Source organism: Eleutherodactylus coqui, chromosome 2 (assembly GCF_035609145.1).
Source record: "Eleutherodactylus coqui strain aEleCoq1 chromosome 2, aEleCoq1.hap1, whole genome shotgun sequence".
In the NCBI taxonomy this organism is placed as follows: Eukaryota; Metazoa; Chordata; class Amphibia; order Anura; family Eleutherodactylidae; genus Eleutherodactylus; species Eleutherodactylus coqui.
Genome location: NC_089838.1, coordinates 197,134,070 through 197,155,763, shown reverse-complemented (window position 1 = coordinate 197,155,763; position 21,694 = coordinate 197,134,070). Strand labels below are relative to the sequence as shown.

At 40.3% G+C, this 21,694-nt stretch overlaps 1 protein-coding gene across 4 annotated transcripts in view; it reads right to left on the bottom strand.

Moving 5' to 3' along the window:
• The window catches only part of FLNC (filamin C), an 85,405-nt gene that overhangs the window by 15,835 nt on the left and 47,876 nt on the right, over nt 1-21,694 (bottom strand). For 2 of the 4 annotated variants that reach the window (XM_066592176.1, XM_066592177.1), the window contains exons 3-23: nt 18,693-18,790; nt 17,318-17,468; nt 16,031-16,149; nt 15,686-15,763; nt 14,492-14,654; nt 14,081-14,281; nt 12,378-12,509; nt 10,886-11,023; nt 10,216-10,342; nt 9,695-9,831; nt 9,411-9,604; nt 8,398-8,511; nt 8,143-8,286; nt 6,252-6,375; nt 5,937-6,097; nt 5,632-5,722; nt 5,281-5,450; nt 5,024-5,141; nt 4,586-4,848; nt 2,378-2,975; nt 1,035-1,208 (exon numbers count right to left, since the gene is read on the bottom strand). In XM_066592176.1, the coding sequence (XP_066448273.1) occupies nt 1,035-1,208; nt 2,378-2,975; nt 4,586-4,848; nt 5,024-5,141; nt 5,281-5,450; nt 5,632-5,722; nt 5,937-6,097; nt 6,252-6,375; nt 8,143-8,286; nt 8,398-8,511; nt 9,411-9,604; nt 9,695-9,831; nt 10,216-10,342; nt 10,886-11,023; nt 12,378-12,509; nt 14,081-14,281; nt 14,492-14,654; nt 15,686-15,763; nt 16,031-16,149; nt 17,318-17,468; nt 18,693-18,790 (3,495 nt within the window). The remainder of the gene's footprint in view (nt 1-1,034; nt 1,209-2,377; nt 2,976-4,585; nt 4,849-5,023; nt 5,142-5,280; nt 5,451-5,631; nt 5,723-5,936; nt 6,098-6,251; nt 6,376-8,142; nt 8,287-8,397; nt 8,512-9,410; nt 9,605-9,694; nt 9,832-10,215; nt 10,343-10,885; nt 11,024-12,377; nt 12,510-14,080; nt 14,282-14,491; nt 14,655-15,685; nt 15,764-16,030; nt 16,150-17,317; nt 17,469-18,692; nt 18,791-21,694) is intronic. The other 2 variants (XM_066592178.1, XM_066592179.1) reach the window with 1 other exon arrangement.

The window sequence follows — 21,694 nt, the reverse complement described above, 5'->3', positions numbered from 1 at the left end:
TGCTACCTAGGCCGCTCTGACCAGACTGTAAAGAAGTGTTGGGACCAGTGGATGTATGAAGGCACACAAGGTGATCAGGCTCAAGACGCCCTCGAAACACTATCAGTACACAGCATCCGACAAGCATGAACAGCTCCAACTGTTTCATTGTCCCCCATCCACAGACAGGTTGCACCATCGTTATAGGCCCCTATGTCTTTTGGAACCATTTCTAGGTGCTTGGCTGAAGGATATTTAGTCTCACAGCGAACATTACCTGTACTGCCTTTGAGACCCACCGACCGTTGCCTCTGTTTGCAGTTGGTGTAGTGAACGACAAAACTGGACTGGAGCTGGGTTGTTTTCAGTGATGGATCCAGGTTTAGTTCGGGCGTGTTTGTGTTTGGAGACCTGCAGTGAGCATCTCAATCCCGCCTTTGCTGTGGAGCGGCACACTGCCCCCACTGCTGGTGTGATGGTCTGGGGGGCCATTGCATACAACAGTTGGTCACCTCTAGCAGTAGTACGAGGGACAATGACAGCTCAGCGATATGTTCAGCACATCCTGAAAAGAGTGTTACAGAAATGCCTCCACAACATTCCGTGGCTGATCGGTCACCAGATTTATCACCAATAGAACGTGTATAGTACCATCTTGGACACCAACTTTGACAGCCCACGAGTTTGCGCAATTAAGAGGATGTAACAGCAAATTTAGACCAATGTGGATACCATATGGAACCTATAGGACTTCATGCCCTCCGGTATCACATCGTGCATCCAAACTAGAGGCGGCCCAACAGGGTACTAGAGCCTCCCATCAAGTGTTCAGTTTTCGGCAATTAAGTGTTTTTTTACACTTTCAAGGTTACAATCACACAACTCCTTCTAGATGCTTGTATTTTTTTGTTAGACAATGAGTATATTTTATGACAGCAACATAGTAAACATATTACCATCCAAATAACCAATCAGAAACAAATAGAATTGTTACTGTCACAGTCTAATATTCTTCTGTAATTTCCTACCATAGATACTTTATACTTCGATCTTACCATCCTCAAAGGCTGTATACTGTACAAGATAAGTGCCATCTCCATTATCAGATATAAAGCTTTCAGTGACAGCACTAGAAGGGCTGATAACACGGGTGGTAACATGACTTCCACCAGTCTTAGTTAAGGAGCGAGCATCCACCGTAAATTCTGTAGTAACCTCACGTAATACTCCTGATAGAAGAAAATATAATCAATGATGTGCTCCCTTTGCACTATTAACATTTCTTGTATTAGAATTAGAAAAATGTGTTCCCATACAGTGATTTATGTTAAAATATTTAAAGTATTATTTAGCACGTATTTTAATCATTAGCTGCATTCATAGACTTCAAGCTTCTGAGCTTAAATCTCTCAGTATTCTTTGCTGCTTTAGTGTCTGCACAGACCATAAAGGGCTTGTATCAAGATTGACTTTTATCATATATCAACAGGATAGGTGATTAAAGCCTAATCGGTGGAGTTCTCAGTGCTGAGATCCCCACCAATCCCTAGATCGGGGTCTCATATCCCTCTCTTCTTGTCACAGTGGGCTTGCTGCACCAGTAGTGACATGGAGATTGAATGAAGTGATAGTTGCACATGCTCGACACCCTTCCATTCATTTCAACAGGGCTGATGGAAAAAGATAAGTACAAGCACTTGGCTATCAAAGATAGTCCCATTGAAGACGAATGGAGTAGCACCACACTGCATGATCACCGCTCCATGAGGGTGGGTGCACCAAGCTCGCAATAATAAGAAGAAGGAAACAAGGGATCCCTGATCTCAAGATACCCACGATCAGAGTTTTATCTTTTATCCTGTGGATAAATGATAAAAGTCAATCTGGGTACAACCCCTTTAAGGTCCCCATACACCTTCAGTAACTGTTGGCCTAACTAACAGCTCCTATTTCTCACAGCTCTGCCATTCAAACTTAGTTCATGTGTTTTCAATGGGGACAGTGGAGAGAGCTGCAGCCAGACAGCTTTGATGATGGCTTATCTCCAGGAAGAAAAAAAGGATCGGGCATTGAAATTCAATGTACCTGATCTTCCTTTGCCCTGACATCATCTGTCTGGGAAAGTTTGGGAGGCCCCAAGACACAGACAAAACTCAGCAGGACCAAAGTGTCTAAAGCCACTCAATATTTCTATAAATTACATCTATATATGGTATTACTGCAAATTGCTTTTTAAAAGGCAAATTTGCTTCTGGGTGACTAAATGGTTAGAATTTACTAAATTTACCCAAACAGCACTACCTTATGTTATAAAAGTGATTTTAAAAAATCATACATGTAAGGTAAATTCATATCAGGCATGCAAAGTATATTTTAATAGTTTACCCAGTGTACTTACCTCTGGGCTCTACTCCTGGACCATAGACCTTCACTCCACTGGTGTCCACAGCTGGTTCCACATTAACCTGGACTGGGAATTTTGGCACTGCATGACCTCCATATTTAATTGTAATGGTGTAAGCCCCAGGGCATGATGGGATGTAGGTAATACTATAGGTGCCATCACTGTTATTTTGAATAAGAACCTCAGCTTTAGCCCCCGAATCGGATAAGATCTCAATGGTGAGCTCGGCTTCACCAGCTTTGGAACAATCCACAGTAAAGGTGGCTACCTCACCAGCCTTTCCCCTTTCCAAGCCAGGTCCACTCGCGGTCACTTTGCTGGGATCAAACACAGGCCTAATGTCAGCCTTGAATGGTGACCCAGGGATATGGGCTTCAGCAAACAAGATATTGATCGAATACTCTCCTGGCTCTGTGGGGAGGTATGAAACTGAACAAGAGCCATCGCCATTATCCTGACATTCAATCTTAGCTTCACATGGTCCTTCTACTGTCAGGCCAAGACCTCCTGTGCCAGCCCCTTTGGTGTCAATTGCAAATGGAGCAGGTTTACCCACAAACCCGCCTTTCAGTCCTGGTCCATAGGCACGAACCTAGGTAGGAAAGTAAAATATGATATGCAGTTATCTATGTAAAAGCTTAAAAGAAACCTGTCACATAAAAAAATCAGTGCAATCTGAGGGCAGCATGCTACAAAGCAGAAGGAGCTGAGCAGACTAACCCCTTCCTGATACCCTACATACTTGTACGGCGCAGAGGGTCAGTAGTTCCCGCATCGCACCATACTGTACATGTATGGTGCTGATTACCAGGATGTTCAGAAGCTGAGTCCACAGTAAGCGGAGAAGGATCACAGATGTGGCCATGGTCCCACTGCAGCCACTGGGATGGACCTTAACTCAGATCCCGGGGATGTAACCCTTTAGATAATGCCATCAATGCAGACAGCAGCATGTAAAAGGTTTGGAGAAGAAGGGGGCTCCTTCCTTCACCCCATCGGCACTTTCACAATCTGATCATTGGGTATCGATGGTTGCTTATGACCTCCTGGTCTGTAATGTATGGTGGCCTCTGAGGGACACATGACAATGTCAGATAATACCCGGCATAATGCTGGCAGATCAGATGGCATTTGCAATGTGACAAGTTCCCTTTAATAAAATATCTAGATTGAGCTGCTTAGTATGGGAGAAGCCTTTATTCCATAAAATACCTTTTTCACTGTGCTGCTATATTCTCCATCCCCTTAAGTTACATTACATTTTCTAATTTCCTTTAACCCATAATACCTGATGTTTTACACATGCTTGAAAGGAATTATATGATCCAGGCAGAAACTAAATGAATGAACAAATAACTGCAGTATGCCTGCCAAAATCCAAACTTGTATTTCTCTACAAACTGCATTAATAAAACAAGCACATCTGGGTGGAAATAGTAACTGTGTAAAACTTTGCTATCAGTACAGCAACTTTTATATAAGGTAATCAAGAATGTCTGCTTTTATGGTTAGATATAATAATGCACTCTGAATTTTCCCAGTACATCCATGCTATATGGTTTTCGCAGATGTCAGCATCCAACCATTTTTAGGAAAGAGAGTGTAATATCTAAGTCACTCAGAATGTTGTACAAGAAAATAGACAGGAAGATTGTAGTAACTGTTACATAATTCTCTTTTAATCCAATGACCCCCATAGCACACACACCATCAAGCTTCAGTATATCGGTGTCAGGGGACAGTTTCTTTATTCTGCCTTGTCTAAACTGACAATTAGTTATCATAAAATGATCTGTCATAACAAGCTGCCAGAAGTAATAATGTATAGGAAATGTAGTAAATGGGATATTTGGGGAGTGCATTCTCCACCCCTGAATCTGAGGTTTCCCCAAAGGCTGTTTGCATATCTTAACATAGATACGTCTCCCCCTCATTTCTGGCTGCTCCGGCCTGACACTCACCCTGTATATTGCACACACAACAATGAGAAACATATGGCTAAAAACCCTGCACGTGCCAGGAATGAAAGAGGGAACGAGAGAGGGATAGAGAGCAGATATGAATGATGTAGGTAGAACAGCAACGTGACAAATATTAGAGCCAGAGAATGAGCAATGGATAGAAAAAAGGACTTAAAAGATATATAAAGTGGTATGACGTGTTACATAATAAAATAACTGATAAAATACACAGTTCCATTACCTTAGAAGGATCAGGAGGCATTACTGCCTCCACTGAGAATGGGCTTCCTGGCACTGGATGACCATCGTAGCTGATGTCCACCTTGTATGGTCCCTCCTCGGGAGGCATATATTTTACAGTGTGAATTTCACTGGTGACGCCAGTCTCCACTTTGCAGGGAATTGGACGACGTGATGGAGATGTGATCTTCACATCTACCTTGCCCTGACCGCCAGCTCCACTAGTATTAATGGAGAATTCCTGATCCTTTCCAACATCCACTTCTGTATGATTGAAAGCAAGACATTATATGAAATGTAAAGAAAAGGCAGGAGGTGGGCAGACATATGTAGGTGCACAAGTTTATTACAGACATTTATCCATATGTAAGATGTGTAAGTTATCCATATATAAGATGTGAATAATATACTAAGGTTATTTTATAAAGCTGTTACTCACTATTGTTAAGTCCTTGCACTTTAACCTTGCCAAGATCAAGAGGTGGAGCCACGTTGACAAGAAAAGGACTCTTAGGGATGGGATCACCTCCATATGTTACTGAAATGGTTATGGTGCCCTGGTAAAGCAAAAGAACACAATCACATTTATGGATATTTTTGCATGTGATACTAGCTATCTCTAGAAGCGAGCAAGCAATTACCATGAACAATGCCAAGATTGATCAAAACTAATATATTTACGAACAGTAAGATTACCTGTTGTATAGCTGTATACTTCACAGTGTATGAGTAGTCATGGTTGTCAATTATTTCAAAGTCTTGAACTACTTCACCCTTTATGGTCCCAGTAAACTGGACATCCAGCTTAGCCTTTCCAGCACCCTTGGTGTACACTGTGAAATGAGTGGGTTTACCAACTTCCACTCCTGTAGGTAAAAAGAAGTGTTATGAGGAGTCTTATTTTTTGCAACCCAACATTATAAGCCTGATGCAAAAGAAAGAAACCATGATAAAAGAGGCAGTAATGGGAAAATATATACAGGGGTTTGTCAAAGTAATGGAAAAACATAGATGAGCATTATCGGTCCTGGGTGCTTCCATTTTTACCTGTGCGATTGAGCCCTGGACCTTCTGCTTTCACTTTATTAGCATCATGTGATGGGTCTACTTTGACTCTGAAGGGGCTAATTGGTATTTCCTATAGGAGATAAAGGGATACATGTACATGTATTAAGAGGTAAGGGCATGATACAATCTAGAGTATTGGGTTTTGCATTATACAAATGTCTTGAATTAAGAAGTTATATTCCATTCTAAAACATAAAAGTGGAATGTGTTAGAGCGCTATAACTACAGATTATTGAAAGCCCCAATTTATTACTACAGTTTGTTTACCACAAGTTTGTTCGTACCTGGTCAGCGAATAAGACCATGATGGTATATCTCCCAGCTCCGGGTGGAGTGTATTTCACAGTGAAAGTATCATTATCATTTTTAATTATGTCAAAATCAATATCTGCTTCTGCTGGTCCCACAACACCTGGTGCACATTTAATCCCAATGCTGACATCTCCTATAGATAGACACAAAAAAAATCATCTTAGTAGTACCTTATTAACCTTTATTGGGATACAGTATGAATGTTTTATATGACAAGTGTCAGAAAATAAATGTTGTCCCATATAGAATGTAACTATATTTTTGGATTACTGTGAGAATCCCCTTACCTTGTCCTGCCTCACTGCAGTCCACAGTAAAATAAGTCGGCTCATTGGCTTTCAGTCCTGTCTTTTCAACACCAGGTCCATAAACTTTAACTTTGCTGGGGTGACTGCCTTCACCCACTGACACCTGAATGAATAATGTATGGGGTTAAGAGACAATACTAAATACTGAGTCCACAAAACACTTCAAATAGCTGCACTGCTCAAAAAAATTACGGGAATGCTAAAGCATCACAATATATCCCCAAGTCACTTAAATTTCAAGGATGTTAATCTGTCTAGTTTGGAAACCTGCTTTCACCTGCTTTGGTGCAAATGAAAGTGACAATAGGTGCACTAAAGAGGCAACCCAAAGACAACCCCTAAAAAGGGAACGGTTTTGCAGGTGGTGGCCACAGACAATTACTCTCTCCTTATCCTTCTTGACTGATATTTTCTAGTTTTCTAAGATCCTTGTCACTACTGGTAGCATGAGGTGGTACCTGCAGCTCAATTAGATTGTACAGGTAGTCCTGCTCCTCAAGGATGACACATCCATATGTGTTGTCACAAGAAAGTTTGCTCCCAACACACTCTGAAGATCATGGAGCAGCTACCAGAACATGGGCTGTTGCATGAGAAGAGCTGGACAAGGCCGTAGAAGGGCATCAATGCAGCATCAGGACTGGTATCTGCTCTTTTGTGTGAAGAGGAACAGGAGGAGTACTTCCAGAGCCCTAAAGTAATGTCCTTGAGCACGCTAAGGGTCTGCATGTTTCTGACCAAAATACAGTAGGACCTGTGCCCACAGTCCAGCACTGCACAACCCAATTGGCATTCGTCGGAGAACACCAGGATTGCTGGGTCCGCCATTGGCACCCTGTTCTTTTCACAAATGAGAGCAGCTTCATACTGAGCACTTGTGACAGATGTAAAAGAGTCTGGATGTGCTGCGGTGAATGTCATACTACCTCCAACATCATCCAGCATGACTGGTTTGGCAATGGGTCAGTGATGGTCTAGGGAGACATATCTGCGGAAGGTCACACAAACCTGCATGTAACAGCCAGTGGTACTCTGACTGCTCTTAGCTGCCCGGATAAATCTGTCATTCACTAGCCCTCGTGTTCCCTAGACCAAAATCTAGTTGAGAACTTCTAGGACATTCTGTATCAGTGCACCACAAACTGTCCAGGAACTCTTTTATGCCCTGATCCAAGTTCAGGAGGAGCTTATCTAGGGTAACATCCGCCATCTCATGAGGAACATATCCAGACATTGTTAGGAGTGAATACAGGCACGTGGAGGCTATACAAACTACTGAACCACATTGTGAGTTGCCGTGATGAAATTCATGTACATTGATTTTCTGGGTGATTGGGAATCAATTGGCTGATGATTTTGATTTCCACTGACAGCTGATACATAATTTTGTCCTCAACAAACTACACAATTAATATCAGTGTAGATGTTCAACTTGAATCTTTCGTTCATCGTGATTAGAGATGAGCGAACGTACTCGTTACGAGTACTTACGCACCCGAGCACCGCCATTTTCGAGTACAGCGGTACTCGCGCGTAAAGATTCGGGGGGCGCCGTGGCGGCACGGGGGGTAGCAGTGGGGAGTGGGGGGGAGAGGGAGAGAGAGAGGGCTCCCCCCTGTTCCCCGCTGCTCCCCCCCGCACCGCCGCGCCTCTCCCCGCCCCCCGGCGCCCCCCGAATCTTTACGCCCGAGTACTGAAATACTCGAAAATGGCGGTACTCGGGTGCGTAAGTACTCATTACGAGTACGTTCGCTCATCTCTAATCGTGATCCAATGTGTGATTTAAGTGTTCCCTTAATTATTTATGAGAAGTATGTTTAACAATATTTCAGTATATTAAAACATACAATCCCATGCTATAAAGCCTTACCCGGTATGGACTGTTAGGGATATTAACTCCTCCCCATGAGATGATGATGGTGTGTTTGATTGGTTTGATTGGTACATAAACACACACATATGTGTTGTCCCCATTGTCTTTGATCTTTATGTCAATAGGTGTTCCCTCAGCATCCTGAAAAAGATGATAAAATGAGAATAATTAATTTTTTACCGCACATAGTCATTCCAATCAATTAAAATTTATGAGGTCTGGTATGCAGCAGGATTTCATGCATTCACTTACCTGTGCATAGATCTTCAGCTCAGCAGTTCCAGCAGCACGGGCGTCAATGGTGAATTCAGCAGGGTGTTCTACTATGACACCTGTGGGTTCCAGACCAGGGCCATATGCCTTAACCTAGAAATGAAAGAACCAATCAACATGAACCTGAAGAAAAAATGGCAGTGGCACATGTGCAACTTCATAGTTGCTCCTGTAAGCCTTCTAATTTACTGTATGTATTTCTAGACTCATCTGTAAAAGAGCCATATGTATATTTTAAGTAATCCAGTGCAGGATTATCTCTGTCTACGTGACAGGATGCCCTCCGAGCTCCTAGTCAACACACGTTCATGAGCTGGATATATACTGTGTTCCTCTGATGCTAGTAATAGTTTTCCAGTCATATAAATTATGTTTGGAAAGGAACGAGGGATTAGGAGTTGATCCTACAAAGGTCAGAGCCCAGTTAAGACAAATGTGTCCTCCTCACCCTCCCTCGCAACTTGTAAAATAACAGCTGGTGTGAAAGACAGGGATAGCTTTGAAATAGGAGAGGGAACAGAATAGAATTGTGAAGGTGATTGGGCATCTTAAACTACCTTAACTTTTTATATAGAAAATAGTAATCATTGTATCCTAAAAAGCTGTTTGTGACATTTTTTAATTTCTCACCAGATTAACCCTTTGCAATCCAGTTTTGGATTCAAGGTTTCCTAGGGGGCTTTCTCTTTCTGCCATTATACAATGGCACCATCTGCTGGCTAGAGCAGTATGTGACATGCTGGAGAGGCTCCTGACAACAGAGTGGCCAGCAATATACAGTAAGAATACCCTGCCGGATGGCTTTTGACATCGGAGCTGTACAGCCTTCAATCAGAATGTCTTTAGACGTCAGACAGTGGATTGGAAAGGGTTAATCCTGTCTGCTCCAATGTAGCCATTTAAAGACAATCTTAGCATAAACATTATGTAACTATTTCCCTCAGATAGGTAAAGTACATTTCATACAGAGGATATTATCGCTTAACTATTACCTTTTCTGGAAAACCTTTGTTGCTGGCGGGTAGAATGTGAGCAATAAAGGGGCTATCCTTAATATCTTCATCATCGCAGATCACATGCACAGCATACTCGCCAGGTTCAGTTGGCCAATAGCGAACGTCACATGATCCATCTCCCTTATCATCACATTCGATTTTTGCCTGTGAGGGCCCCTCAATGGAAAATCCTAGAGGCGTTATAATAAAAATGAGGAGCATTGAACACTAAGACATATCATTAGCATTTTGTATCATATTTAGCCCTTAAAAACACTTACCAAGCGTTCCAACTTCTGTGCCAATGGCTTCCACTACAAAATCTGCTGATTTGCCCACCATGCCAGTTTCCAGGCCAGGACCCCATGCTCGTACTTTCTGTACTCCCACTTCAGGGCTTATATGGACCTCAAATGGACTGTGTATGACATAAGTAACATACGAATGCAGATTGGAAATATACAGCATTAACAGACAGCATGCATGTTCTATAGAAACTGAATTTACAAGAGACTTGACAAAAAAAGGAGCATGTTAAGGCAAATTGCTTCTTGGAAAGATGCAAATGTTTCTAAATAAGACAAAATCATACAGAATGAAGAGCACTATTAATATGAACAAACAGCAATATCCCACCTTTTCTTATCCCTGATTATTATAGACTACCAGAACAAAGTCTGCAATACATGGAATTTAATTGTACAATACAGTAATCTTTACTATGAAACATCAAATGATGTCTATATATATATATATATATATATATTATAATTGATATAGTTTTAGAAGTTTTTATCCTCACCTTCTGGGAATTGCATATCCACCCCATGTGATTGTTACAGTGTACTTTCCGGGCACTACTGGGTAATAATCACACTCGTACACACCATCCCCCACATCATGGACTTTTACTGGCTCCTCGGTTCCCTCTGTTAAATAGGAAAACACAACAAATGATTTAAGGTCCTTTTAGACAAACCAATTGAATAAGTGAACAAGCGAGTAAAGTCAACGCTAGCTTGTTTGCTCTCTTGCAGCCAGTGTAGACAGGCAGATACATCGTTGGTTCGTTCAAACGAGAATCATTCAGAACCGTTCATTCTCTCTCCCTCCTCCTCCACTCTTGTCTATGGGTAGTATAATTCATCACTCCCCTCCACTTCCTGTTCTCTGTCTTGTTATCTCTGTTACTAGAGACGGGCTTCCCATGACAACAAGCAGCGCACAGTAAATTAGAGGAAAGGGAGACCTCTAGTGGTCGTCACCATAGAGGATTTTTTCAACGTAAAACTTCACTTTAGGTAAACTTCACTTTTGCTAGTTATCATATTAGCACAAGTTGTCTCAAGGTTCAGTGACCATTTTAATATTCTTTGAAGATAGTTTTATTCATATTTAAGGTATGAATGAAAATTACCTTCTGTTTCATAAACAGGTCTTTATGGTAAGTGAAAAGCAATGTCTCTACTTACTGGGACCTTTAACTGATACTTTCAGTTCTCCACTTCCTGCTCCTTTGGTGAATACTTTAAAATCTGCAATTTCCTTGACGCGAACACCTTTTGGTTGAAGTCCACGACCTGAAGCTCTGCAGGCACTAGGGTTACACGCTGCAGGAAAAATAAAGTATGTTCCATCAATGACTATTTATCCAGGGACAACTGCCACAAACTAAATCTATTTAAAATGCCATGTTACTATAATTTACACTGCCACACTCATGTAACCAAAAATGTTTTTTCCCAAGGATATCCAGCATATGTGAACCATGAACCCAAGAAAATATCCATTTTATATACCATGTGCTCATTCCTGAATACTGTGTATTTGCATAACACAAACTCAAAGCCACATGCAAATGCAAAACAACAGACATACAAAGTATCAGGGTCATTTTTTGGATACTGTAGACCCCAATGGTACACTTGATTCCAATGGCAAACGTTTTTGCTATGACAGGATTGAAAAAAACAAGACTCTTTGCAGCGCAGAGAAAATCCACTAAAATAGCTGTTACTAAGTGATCCTCAGTAAAAATGTATAATAGAAAACAAATAATACAGACTGTACATAGTTAATTAACCTAGCTTTGGATTTCTCAACACAAACAACCCTTACTATTTGGACAAACAAACACAGATCCAATAATACTAGTGTTCCTGCCAATTCTCATTTTCCTCTGCTTAATACTAGAGGTTTGTCTTCATGCAGTGATTTTCTATTACTTGTACATCTGCTCTAAAAAATGCAAGTATCTCAGCTCTATACATGTTGACTAGTGTTGAGCAGAACGAACCAGTAGAACCCTGCTTCGGGTCAAAGTTTGCTAAACGTTTGGTTAAGCATGTACCCAAAATTAGTTTTTAGCAATGTTTAACCTTTAAGAGGGATCTACTGGCTCGGTTCGCTCAACACTAGTCCTGAACACTGGTGTATATCACTAAGAGCCATAAAAGCTCTGTATAACACTCTGATAGGGTTATGCAGGGCTTACGTGGCTCTTAGACATTGTTATAGACTAGTTTTAGTTGTTTTGGTGAACCGCCAGTTCAGTTTGAACCTATTTGGACTCAACTAAACTTTTTGCAAAAGTTTGGTGAACCAGGTAAACCAAACTTTTCAAAAGTTTGCTCATCATTAGTGTTGATGTTCTAGTTTAGTAATGTTTCTGTTTCTACAGTAATGACATTCCATTTACTAAATGTGGCAAAGAGCTTTCTAGGACATGCAGCAATTTATTTAAATTGCCCTATCAATGGCATTTTCTGGCATTTTCCCCATTGCCTTCAGTTGTTCTAACAGGCAATAGGTGGACATTGATATGGGCAGGTCATGCTTTCAGCATGCAAGGACTCAGTTGTCACTACTGATCACAAAACGACTCCCATGCACAGGCTAGACTACTCTATCTGGGCAAGCCATGCTAAGGCTCTTGCCCGTTCACTCTTGCCAGGCCATACTAACTTGACTTGCGTGGTTTAGGTTTGGGTGGAGGTGGGGGAGCCACTTTCTTGGCTTTTTCAGGAGTCGGGGTGACAATAGCCTGAGGGGTGATCTGAAGGGGAGGGGTACTGGGAGCCGGGGGCAAGACCACAGCTATTGGAAAAGCAAAGAGACATATGGGAGAGAAGGTCATAGAAAGCAAAGGCAGAATTATATAGCACACTTACTGATGCAAAATAGTGACCAAACAATGACAAATATATACACAGGCCAGCTTCCGATGAGCGTATTGTAACATTTCTGCAATATAGATCTGTATTACAGATGCGTTATAAATGACATTAGAACTGCATGTCATCAGAATTTCATTAGTATTTGATCTGTTTTTGCTGCTGTATATTTTACTTTCCACTCTGCAAATACTGATCCGTATGTGGCCAATAGAAAATAACAGCAATATGGAGATAAAAACGGAAAAAAAACAGGTCAGGCTACATTAAAAAAATGCCATGAAAAATATGTCCATGTAATACAGTCAGCAAACCATGGACTACCTACAGAGCTAGAAAACACTCATCTGGAAGCGGCCTTATGGCAGTCAATAATAGCTGTACATCCATACACACAGGCAGGGATGCATGCAAACTATTGGGTTGAGTATGTGTGTATTTCCTGTCAACCGTTTTAGATTTGTATGACGATTTACTTGACATAAAGACTCAAGGTAGTAGAAAAGGAAATAAGAGTTATCTATTAAAGGGAAACTCTGCTTTTAATCAACAATCATTCGCAGCTTCATTCACATGCATGTGTGTGGCCAATGGTGCACGTGTTCATATTTGACTGCTTTTTCTAATATGATTCATTTGTAACTTCACATTTACATAAAAAGCTGTAACTTTGTTAATGCTTTACTTTGTTGATTTGTATTGATTTTGAGTCACATAAATATTTTTTTCTCTATTCATTTCTAAGCTAATTTCTTCTGGAATCCTTTTACAAGCAGCAGTTGTACAATTCAAGGTGTCATGCCAGCTTGAAATTTGAAAGCAGCTTTATATACAACTAGAGAAAAATACAGGATATAACCCAAAACGGGTACAAAAAACAGCGGAACAAAGAATTTGTAACGTGATTCAAGTTTATGTGCAGATAAGTTGTACAATGTTGGTAAAAGTTTAAGGGTGTTGTGAAGGAGTCGTCTCATAAAAACAACCACTTTTTATATAGAAACTGACTTCTGCAGGTGTAACTTCCCATCAGTCATCTATTTTCACTAAAGAAAGACATGTCTGGCCATACATTTCCATACATAAAAGGGCCAAGTCAGCCATAGTAGGGTGTTTGGAAAAGAGTGGTTTCCATAAGTTCAGTAGGATGCTAAGACAGAATAGAGTATTATGTCAATGATAACTACAGAACACCTGAAGTCACAATGGCACATCTAAAATGTTTAATATTTTGCCTGAAAACATATGAAATGGAATTTACATGCATGTTATCTATATTTATAGGCCATGTGTGCCTGATGAATGGTTGTGGAAAGGAAAATGGTTCATTTGCTTTGAGGGAGTGAGGGACAATGACTATTGTTGGAAAATGAAGATCATTATACCCATGTAATACAATGTTTGACATAAAAACAATAATTTAGAACTCATAATATGATAACACTGCACAGGACCTGGAAGCTTGCCCATATTTAACAGATTATATAAACTCACCTTCTGAAATGTTAACAACATATGGACATTTGGGAATCTGAGATCCAGCGAAGGTAATGAAGATCTTGTGAGGTCCTTCCATATTAGGTCTATAAGTGCAGCGATAGATATTGTCACCTTTGTCTTCCAGAATAACTTCCACTGTGTCTTGGCGATTCTGGGGATCAACGATGACAACACCAACATCACCGGACCCAGCACCTATGAAAACAAGGCAAGCCAATGTATTTAATATTTACACAACTTTGTCTAATTTACTGTGAGAGAACATCCCCAGAATTTCCAGCAATGTGTCTCTGCTACGCCCAATGTCCTAAAACCATTTCTTTATTATACAGTGTATGTTCCTTTAATGTGACTGTATTACTGTCTAATACTTAAAATATTATCTATGTCTGAGGTGACATTTACCTGCTGTGTAGATATCAAAGTAAGTAGGCTTGTTGGCAACATTTCCCACAGGTTCCAGACCAGGTCCTCTAGCTGTAACTTTGTTGGCATCTCCAAGAGCCATGGCTACGTTGACATTAAATGGACTCTTATTAATGTTCTGACCAGCAAATAACACAGTGACCTATGGGTTAAAGGAGGAAATGAAGATAAATGATTATAAGAGAACTCGTAGTTCAAGTAGATGACCATGTGAACACTTATACTGCATTATAAATATCAAAAGATACATCCTTCCTCATCCAGTGTTTTTTTTATATGCTATGCAGTATCTATCTATCTATCTATCTATCTATCTATCTATCTATCTATCTATCTATCTATCTATCTATCTATCTATCGCTACATAAACCTAATACTTCCATTGCAGTTTGTGGTATCACTAACTCCCATATCTCCCATTCCCATATCCAAGATTTTTCTAAAGCTGCACCAGTTCTGTGGAATGAGCTACCCCAAACAATCAAGTTATTTTCCAATGCCTGCAACTTTTTAAAGAGGCCTACCATATTCCTTAATCCATTGCTTCTTAATTTACCCTGCTTCTACATTGCCCCCTTTGAAACCTGACCCCCCCCCCCTTATCCCACTGGGTCCCCCCTACACCCCATACACCCTAATGCACTTAATATCTATATATACTAAAATGCCTGCTGGTGACTGGTACATACAGCTTTATATACTACCTTATTAATTAAAAGACAGCTGGACTATTGTACAGAACAAGCACTGCTACCTCTTGTGTCACCCCTATTTACTCCTGCAAGCAGGGCCCTCACTCCTATTGATCAAACTGTATTTTGGTGTGATATTGTATCTTGTCTATGTTTCCTCTGTGTATATAAATAAAGATTATTATTATCTTATGACCTATCATAAAAGGGATGAGAAGGCTGAGAATTAGTTATAATAACAATAACACCTGTATTTATACAGCTCATACATATTACGCAGTGTTTTGCATCACTTGATGGGTTCCATCCCCATTGGGACTCAGTCTAAATTCACCTATCTGTATTTACATTTGTTATTATAATCATCTAAAGTATAGCTGAATGTAATACCAAAATAAAAGAAAAGTTGTAATAGAGAGTTCATAATGTTCTTTATCGATGGAGAAGCCCTCATGGTAAGTATTAGATGTGTATCCCTTACCTTGTGGAGGCCTGCCACTTTTGGCACATAACTGACTGAATATGTTCTGTTCTTGTCATTGTTGGGGATAACCTTGGCCTATGAAATAATATATACATTAAGAGGCATCATTATAGGAAACACAATTAATCTGTTTAATGTCACTTACTTAAACAAGTGAGTACAATTGCAAATTAATCTATAATAAACACAGCCATGTCATCATTAGTTCTTGGGATATTCTTCATACCGTAAATGTGAGTCACATTATTTTTGTTTCATATCATTTGTATTAGTAGTAGTAAACCTCCCATGAGTAGGACGCTTTTTAACAAGATGTAAAACAGCTACAAATTAAGCCTGTACCTCTTCAGTGTGTCCCTCAGGATCTTCTACAAAGACAAGCACTTCGCCAAGACCGGCTTCAATAGTCTCCACTGTGAAAAAGGCAGGCTTCAAAACCATATTTCCTTGAGGTTCAATACCTGGAAAACATATAACATTGCATATAACATGTAGCAGAAAATCAGAAACATATTGTCAAGTATTCAAATAGTCATAATATTATTACACACAATTAAGCCAATGCATATGGCAGTGCAAGGGCTATACTAATGGGACTCTACATGGGGCCTCAATGCGGTTTCATATTGCAGGGGTGATTGGTATACCGTAATATGGTTTATATTAGAGCATAGAGCAACTTTTTTCCCCTGGATTGTTACAAAATTACAAAGTGAAAAATGAGAGGCACATAGAAGTACAGTATAAATTCACAATTTCTATTATGTCTGTATTTTGGATCTGTTTCATTCTCTGTCACTTGTCCTAACAACAGGAAGAGCTTCGCATACCGATAAAGGGGACAGCAATGTTTTTAAATAGTACATGAAAATAATATATCAAGACTAGGCATAAAAATCAAAGTAAGTCAAACTTTGATCTGGTCATAAATCAACTTAGAAGTTTGTTCGGCAAAAGAGGAAGAAACGCTGGCGACTGATAAATTAGCTCACTGATGGATTTGCTAGTGACCAGCATTCTGCAATTACAGAAGTCAAATGGTGAAAGTTTTTTTTAATGAAACCCTATTGAATAAATGCTTTCCAGCCAAATTCGCCCAAAGTCGTTCATAGCCTTTATGCTTCCTTTTGGAACTTTATCAAATTTTTATTATACTATTTTAAAGGACATTTCAGGTGCAGTATTAATAAGCTATATTCTTATTCTGTCATCTGCATGGAGAGGCTGGGACTCAGTAAGGCCCCACTGGAGCCTGTGTTTTGGTCTTGCCTGTCTCCTAATTATCCACATTTGGGAGTTTTGGCAGCAGGCAGTTTAACTGCTACAGATCAACATATTGTAACAATCGTGATGCTGCCAAGTAGAGATGGAGCAGAGTGGATTGAGAGCATGAGCTCACCCAGACATCGTGTTACACTAAGAGAGCCAGCAGGAAAGGAACTGCGGGGGCTACCTGATCTCCCACTTTAACCCTTCCCTACTGATACAAGGGATCTATTTCTCAAAATGATCTCTAAGAATCCACTTCTAATAGAAATAATAAAAGGAACTATTCTAAAGTTTCCCAAACTGTGCGGCAGAAATAATTCATTTAATTCAGAGAAGCATTGATAACATATAATTCCATACCTGGCCCGTAAGCAATGGCTTTCTTGGGATGCAGTTGCTTAGATCGAAGAGGTGCACCAGGCTTCAGCTTTGCTTTTGGGAACTGGGACAGGTAGGTCATGACTGAGTGTTCATCTACATTGGGATCCACGATCTCTTCAGGGGCGATAACCTACAGTCCATGGCAAGCATTAAACTAGTTAGGTATAGTCAGATATTATGGTAATTGAATTATAAAAGCAGTTTATTTAATCTGCAGCACTTATTATGGTAACAGGCATACTGGATAACAATATACAATCAAAGGTTTACTTCTCACTAGTGCACAGCAGTCCTCACTCTTCTATATTTTATTACTGTTCTCCTCCGCCTAACTTTATAAATTAATCTCTTGTTGAATGTTGTTTTTTGTTTTGTTTTACTTTGTTTCTTCATACCATTTCTACATATATTGGGATTTTCCCAATAGTATCCTAGATTATCTTTGTTGCTCTGTTTATCTTTTTTTTTTCTTTAAGTGCCCACGCAAGGAGATGAGATCATATCGGATGATATCTTCCGGTTATAATTATGTGCTCAGCTTGTAAGAACTAAAGAAAACTATTCCAAAAGTTTATAGAGAAATGTATTTGCCAAATGCTAATAATTGTAACGAGTACTTAACTTAGAACTAGTAGTTGGTGTGCATTTATTACACAGTCACCCATTCGTTTTACAGTGCTGATGAGAAAGTAGCTACTCACCAAGCAGTTCCCTAGTAATAACAAGTGACCAGACGGAGTTCCAGCTAATTTGGGCAGACTAGTCCATAAAAAAGGGTTATGCAAAAGGGTCACCCTCTTTTAGTAGGGGCTAATGCCCACGTTCTATTGGATCTAATAGCTCAATGTTCACGCTGCAGAATTCAACCACGGAATTCTGCAGCGTGAAATAACCCACAGCATGTGCTATTTGCAGCGGGAATACGCTCGGCAGGCTTCCATTGTAGTCAATGGAAGCCGGCCATTACGCTATACTTCCGCTGTAGCACTGCGTAAGTATCGCGTGAATACGAGGCCCCACCCACCGCCTGCCGTGTCATCTGAGTCTGCCGGAACGTCATGCGCTGTACCACGTGGCCCTCCATGCGGGGCGTGGTAGGATAATCCGGAGTGGTAAACATGAGGGTTTGGGGGTAGCCCCGTGGGGGAATCCGCTGCAATATTCCGCTGGCGGAGTCTGTCACGGCCGTGGGCATGAGCCCTAATTGTTTTTTTTGTATGACCAAAAAGTATATAAACATACAACATGTAGACAGATACAGGTCTATACAAATTGTGTGGGTTTTTTTGTTTAATAACATATCATTCTGATTGTCCAAGGTCAACATTCTTATAAGAAGTTCTATATCTCTTACCTGTGGTACACCTAGCCAGTCATCTGCTTGCTGCATTGCCTCCCTTGCATTCTCGACAGGTTGGTTGGGGTCCCATGCTTCCCAGTCTGGGCAGAGACCTACAAAAAGCAGAGTGTATTATTAGGTCATGTTACAGTTACTACTATTGTCACTGTTATAATAAAACTGTAGCACCACTATCTAATATGTAAACTTGGTAGACATACTAGTAATCTTAACCTCTTGGTGCTGCAGCTATTTCCCATCATTTTTTTTGTACCTACCTTCCACGGGCTATCATTTTTTTATTTTTTGTCGATATAGACATTTAAGGGGATTGTTGTATTCAGGACAAGTCGTATTTTTTAATGGCACATATAATGTAATTTATAATGTATTGGAAAAAAAAGTTCTTAAAGGTTTTTTTGTGGGGGGCAGCATCATCTTACTACATCTTTCCAGTGGCAAAGCGATACTGTTATTGCCATTGACCAAGCCATCTGAGAAGTTAAACGGCTGGATTTAAAGTTATCTTTAACCCTTCAGTTGGAGGCAGTTGCTAACTGTAAAATACAGCCAAAGCTTGTTATATAAAGGTCCATTTACACGGGATGACTGTCGGGCAAGCAATGCCCGACACTTGTCCCTGTGTGTCCGCGCTCCCATGCTGTCACACGGCAGCTAGCAGAGTTGGCTGGTTCATTGAGCGGCCAGCAGGGGGGCGGGGCAGTGCAGAAGATTTCTCTCCTCTCGCTCCCCCGCCCCTCTCCATTGAGATAGCACAGTTGCCGTTCACTACTGAATGACTGCTATTTAAACTGAACGTGTAAATGGACCTTCAGGCACAGACTCAAGTCAGCTGGACAACCACTTTAAAAACAAATCCCCAGTCCATTTATGGAATTAAAGTGTGAAATGTAATTAGATTTAGAGTTGAAATAAGCTGTTATACTTAGAAGCGAAAAAAATGCAAATTACTATGTACATTGTAAATGTGTGTATCATGTAATAAATAGCATTTACAGTACAGCAGAAAACTTTGGTGGTGTAAGATACACGATAATAAATAAAAGTAAATGCAGGAATACCTGTGAATCATATGATATGCAGTAGAAAGGAATGTAGAACTGAAATGTATCCATGTGACTTGTCTTATCCACTTTGTAACTGATTGTGTAAACTGGTGTATATTCTCTGTCTCTTGCCTTATATGAGATTACACACTTCTCTCCTCCACCCCTTCTCTCTTTGGCAGGCGGACAGGCTGCTAAACTGGATAATGTTACAACTGCATTTCTCCCTTGTCATGTAAAGGAACAGGCAGTAGCATACGATTTTGTAGAAACGTTTCCTATGCCGACACATAAATGAACATTTAACCTGACCCATTCACTTCAAACAGTAGTAATGCTTCCACAGGTTCAACTTGGACCTCGATGTAAAAACTTTACCTGGGCCCAGGTAACTGCGCTGTATTCTGCCATAGCTTAATAAATCACATGATATAGGATTTCTATGTAATAATATTAATTGGGGTCGATATGTATAGCATGATTACATCAGGATGCAATTATATTATTGTTTAGCACTGTTTTTAATTCCTCTTTTAGAATGACTGTTCAGTTTTAGGACAAAATTTGGCCCCAGGAAAGGAGGAGGTTATATTTACCTGAAGTTATTTATCTTTGTCACCCCCTCCAATCCATCAGTTCTGTGCAATTCTTTGGACTGTCCATGATGGCTGCAACAATCTTCTAACCACCTAATGCACACTCCTCTCAGATTGGCCAGTGCTGATTGCATGACCAGCTCTGGCCAATCAGAGAGCAGGTGTAGTGCATGGTAGTCTAACATTACCTTAGCACTGTGGGGATTAGGTAGTCTGAAGACTGTGCCATCTTGGATGGTTGAAAATGGGACCTAGAATCAATGGACAGGACGGATGCCACAGTAAAACAACTGCAAGTAATATATACCCCTGCCTCTACAGTCCAAGGACAGCATTTTGGCCTGAAAACAGTCGCTTTACGTTTTATGGATGCAAATAGATTTGTATTAGATTTCCACAAACAGTAACTAATTACAACAGACTAAAGCAATGCTATATTCACTGTGGTAACACATAGGCAGAATTGATGCTAAGAGGGTTATTCATCTTATCTGCTGCCTATGATACAATTTTATTTAGTGCATGTGTACAAGTAAGGCAGATATTGAAAGAAAGCAGGAGCATACATAGCACTGGCTGTTATTCCCCATCCCAAACTACTCAGAGGGAGGAGATGTTCCTCGGGACAACTAGGAATATTTCTGTCTATGACTTAATACTTGGATGCTGATCACAAGGTTCCGGATCACCCTTAGGTTAGAGTGCGCTCTGTGCGTTATACTTGTTAACCTATTTATTACCTAAAGTACCTAAGATGTAAGCATCTCTAGTACAGCATTTGAAAAGACAACAGTAATGTAGATAAACAGCCAGGGAGCACGGTGCACTTGGAACAGGACCAGGAGTCAGCAATGAGGATTTGAAGCTTATTAATTCAAGGCAACACGTTTCTCTCCCAAAAATCTCTCTTCATCTGGCCTAATACAGGATCACAAACTACTGTAGATTGTGATCTTATATAAATCCAGATGAAGGTTCAGTTTCGGGTCAAAAGCCTGCTGTCTTGAATTAATAAACCTCAAATCTTCATTGACTCCTGGTCAAAGCTCACCTCACCATGGTCCCTACATTACTTCATTATTTGATGGAGGCTGTTGCTGTTCCGTGGTGGTAAGGCTGCTTATACGTAACAGGCTTATATAGATGTTGTGCCATTACACAACCCTTAGAAATACCAATATTCATTGTGCATCCTATTTATGGTGACTTATCCCTGCTACACTATGGAGTGCTTTCTTTCTTTATTGTGAAAAGACAACAGGGCAGATTTACTAATTCTGTCTAGTAGTTGGTATGAATTTACAGCAGACAGTGCCAAATTTATCACAATGGATCATGATAGCTGATACATTTA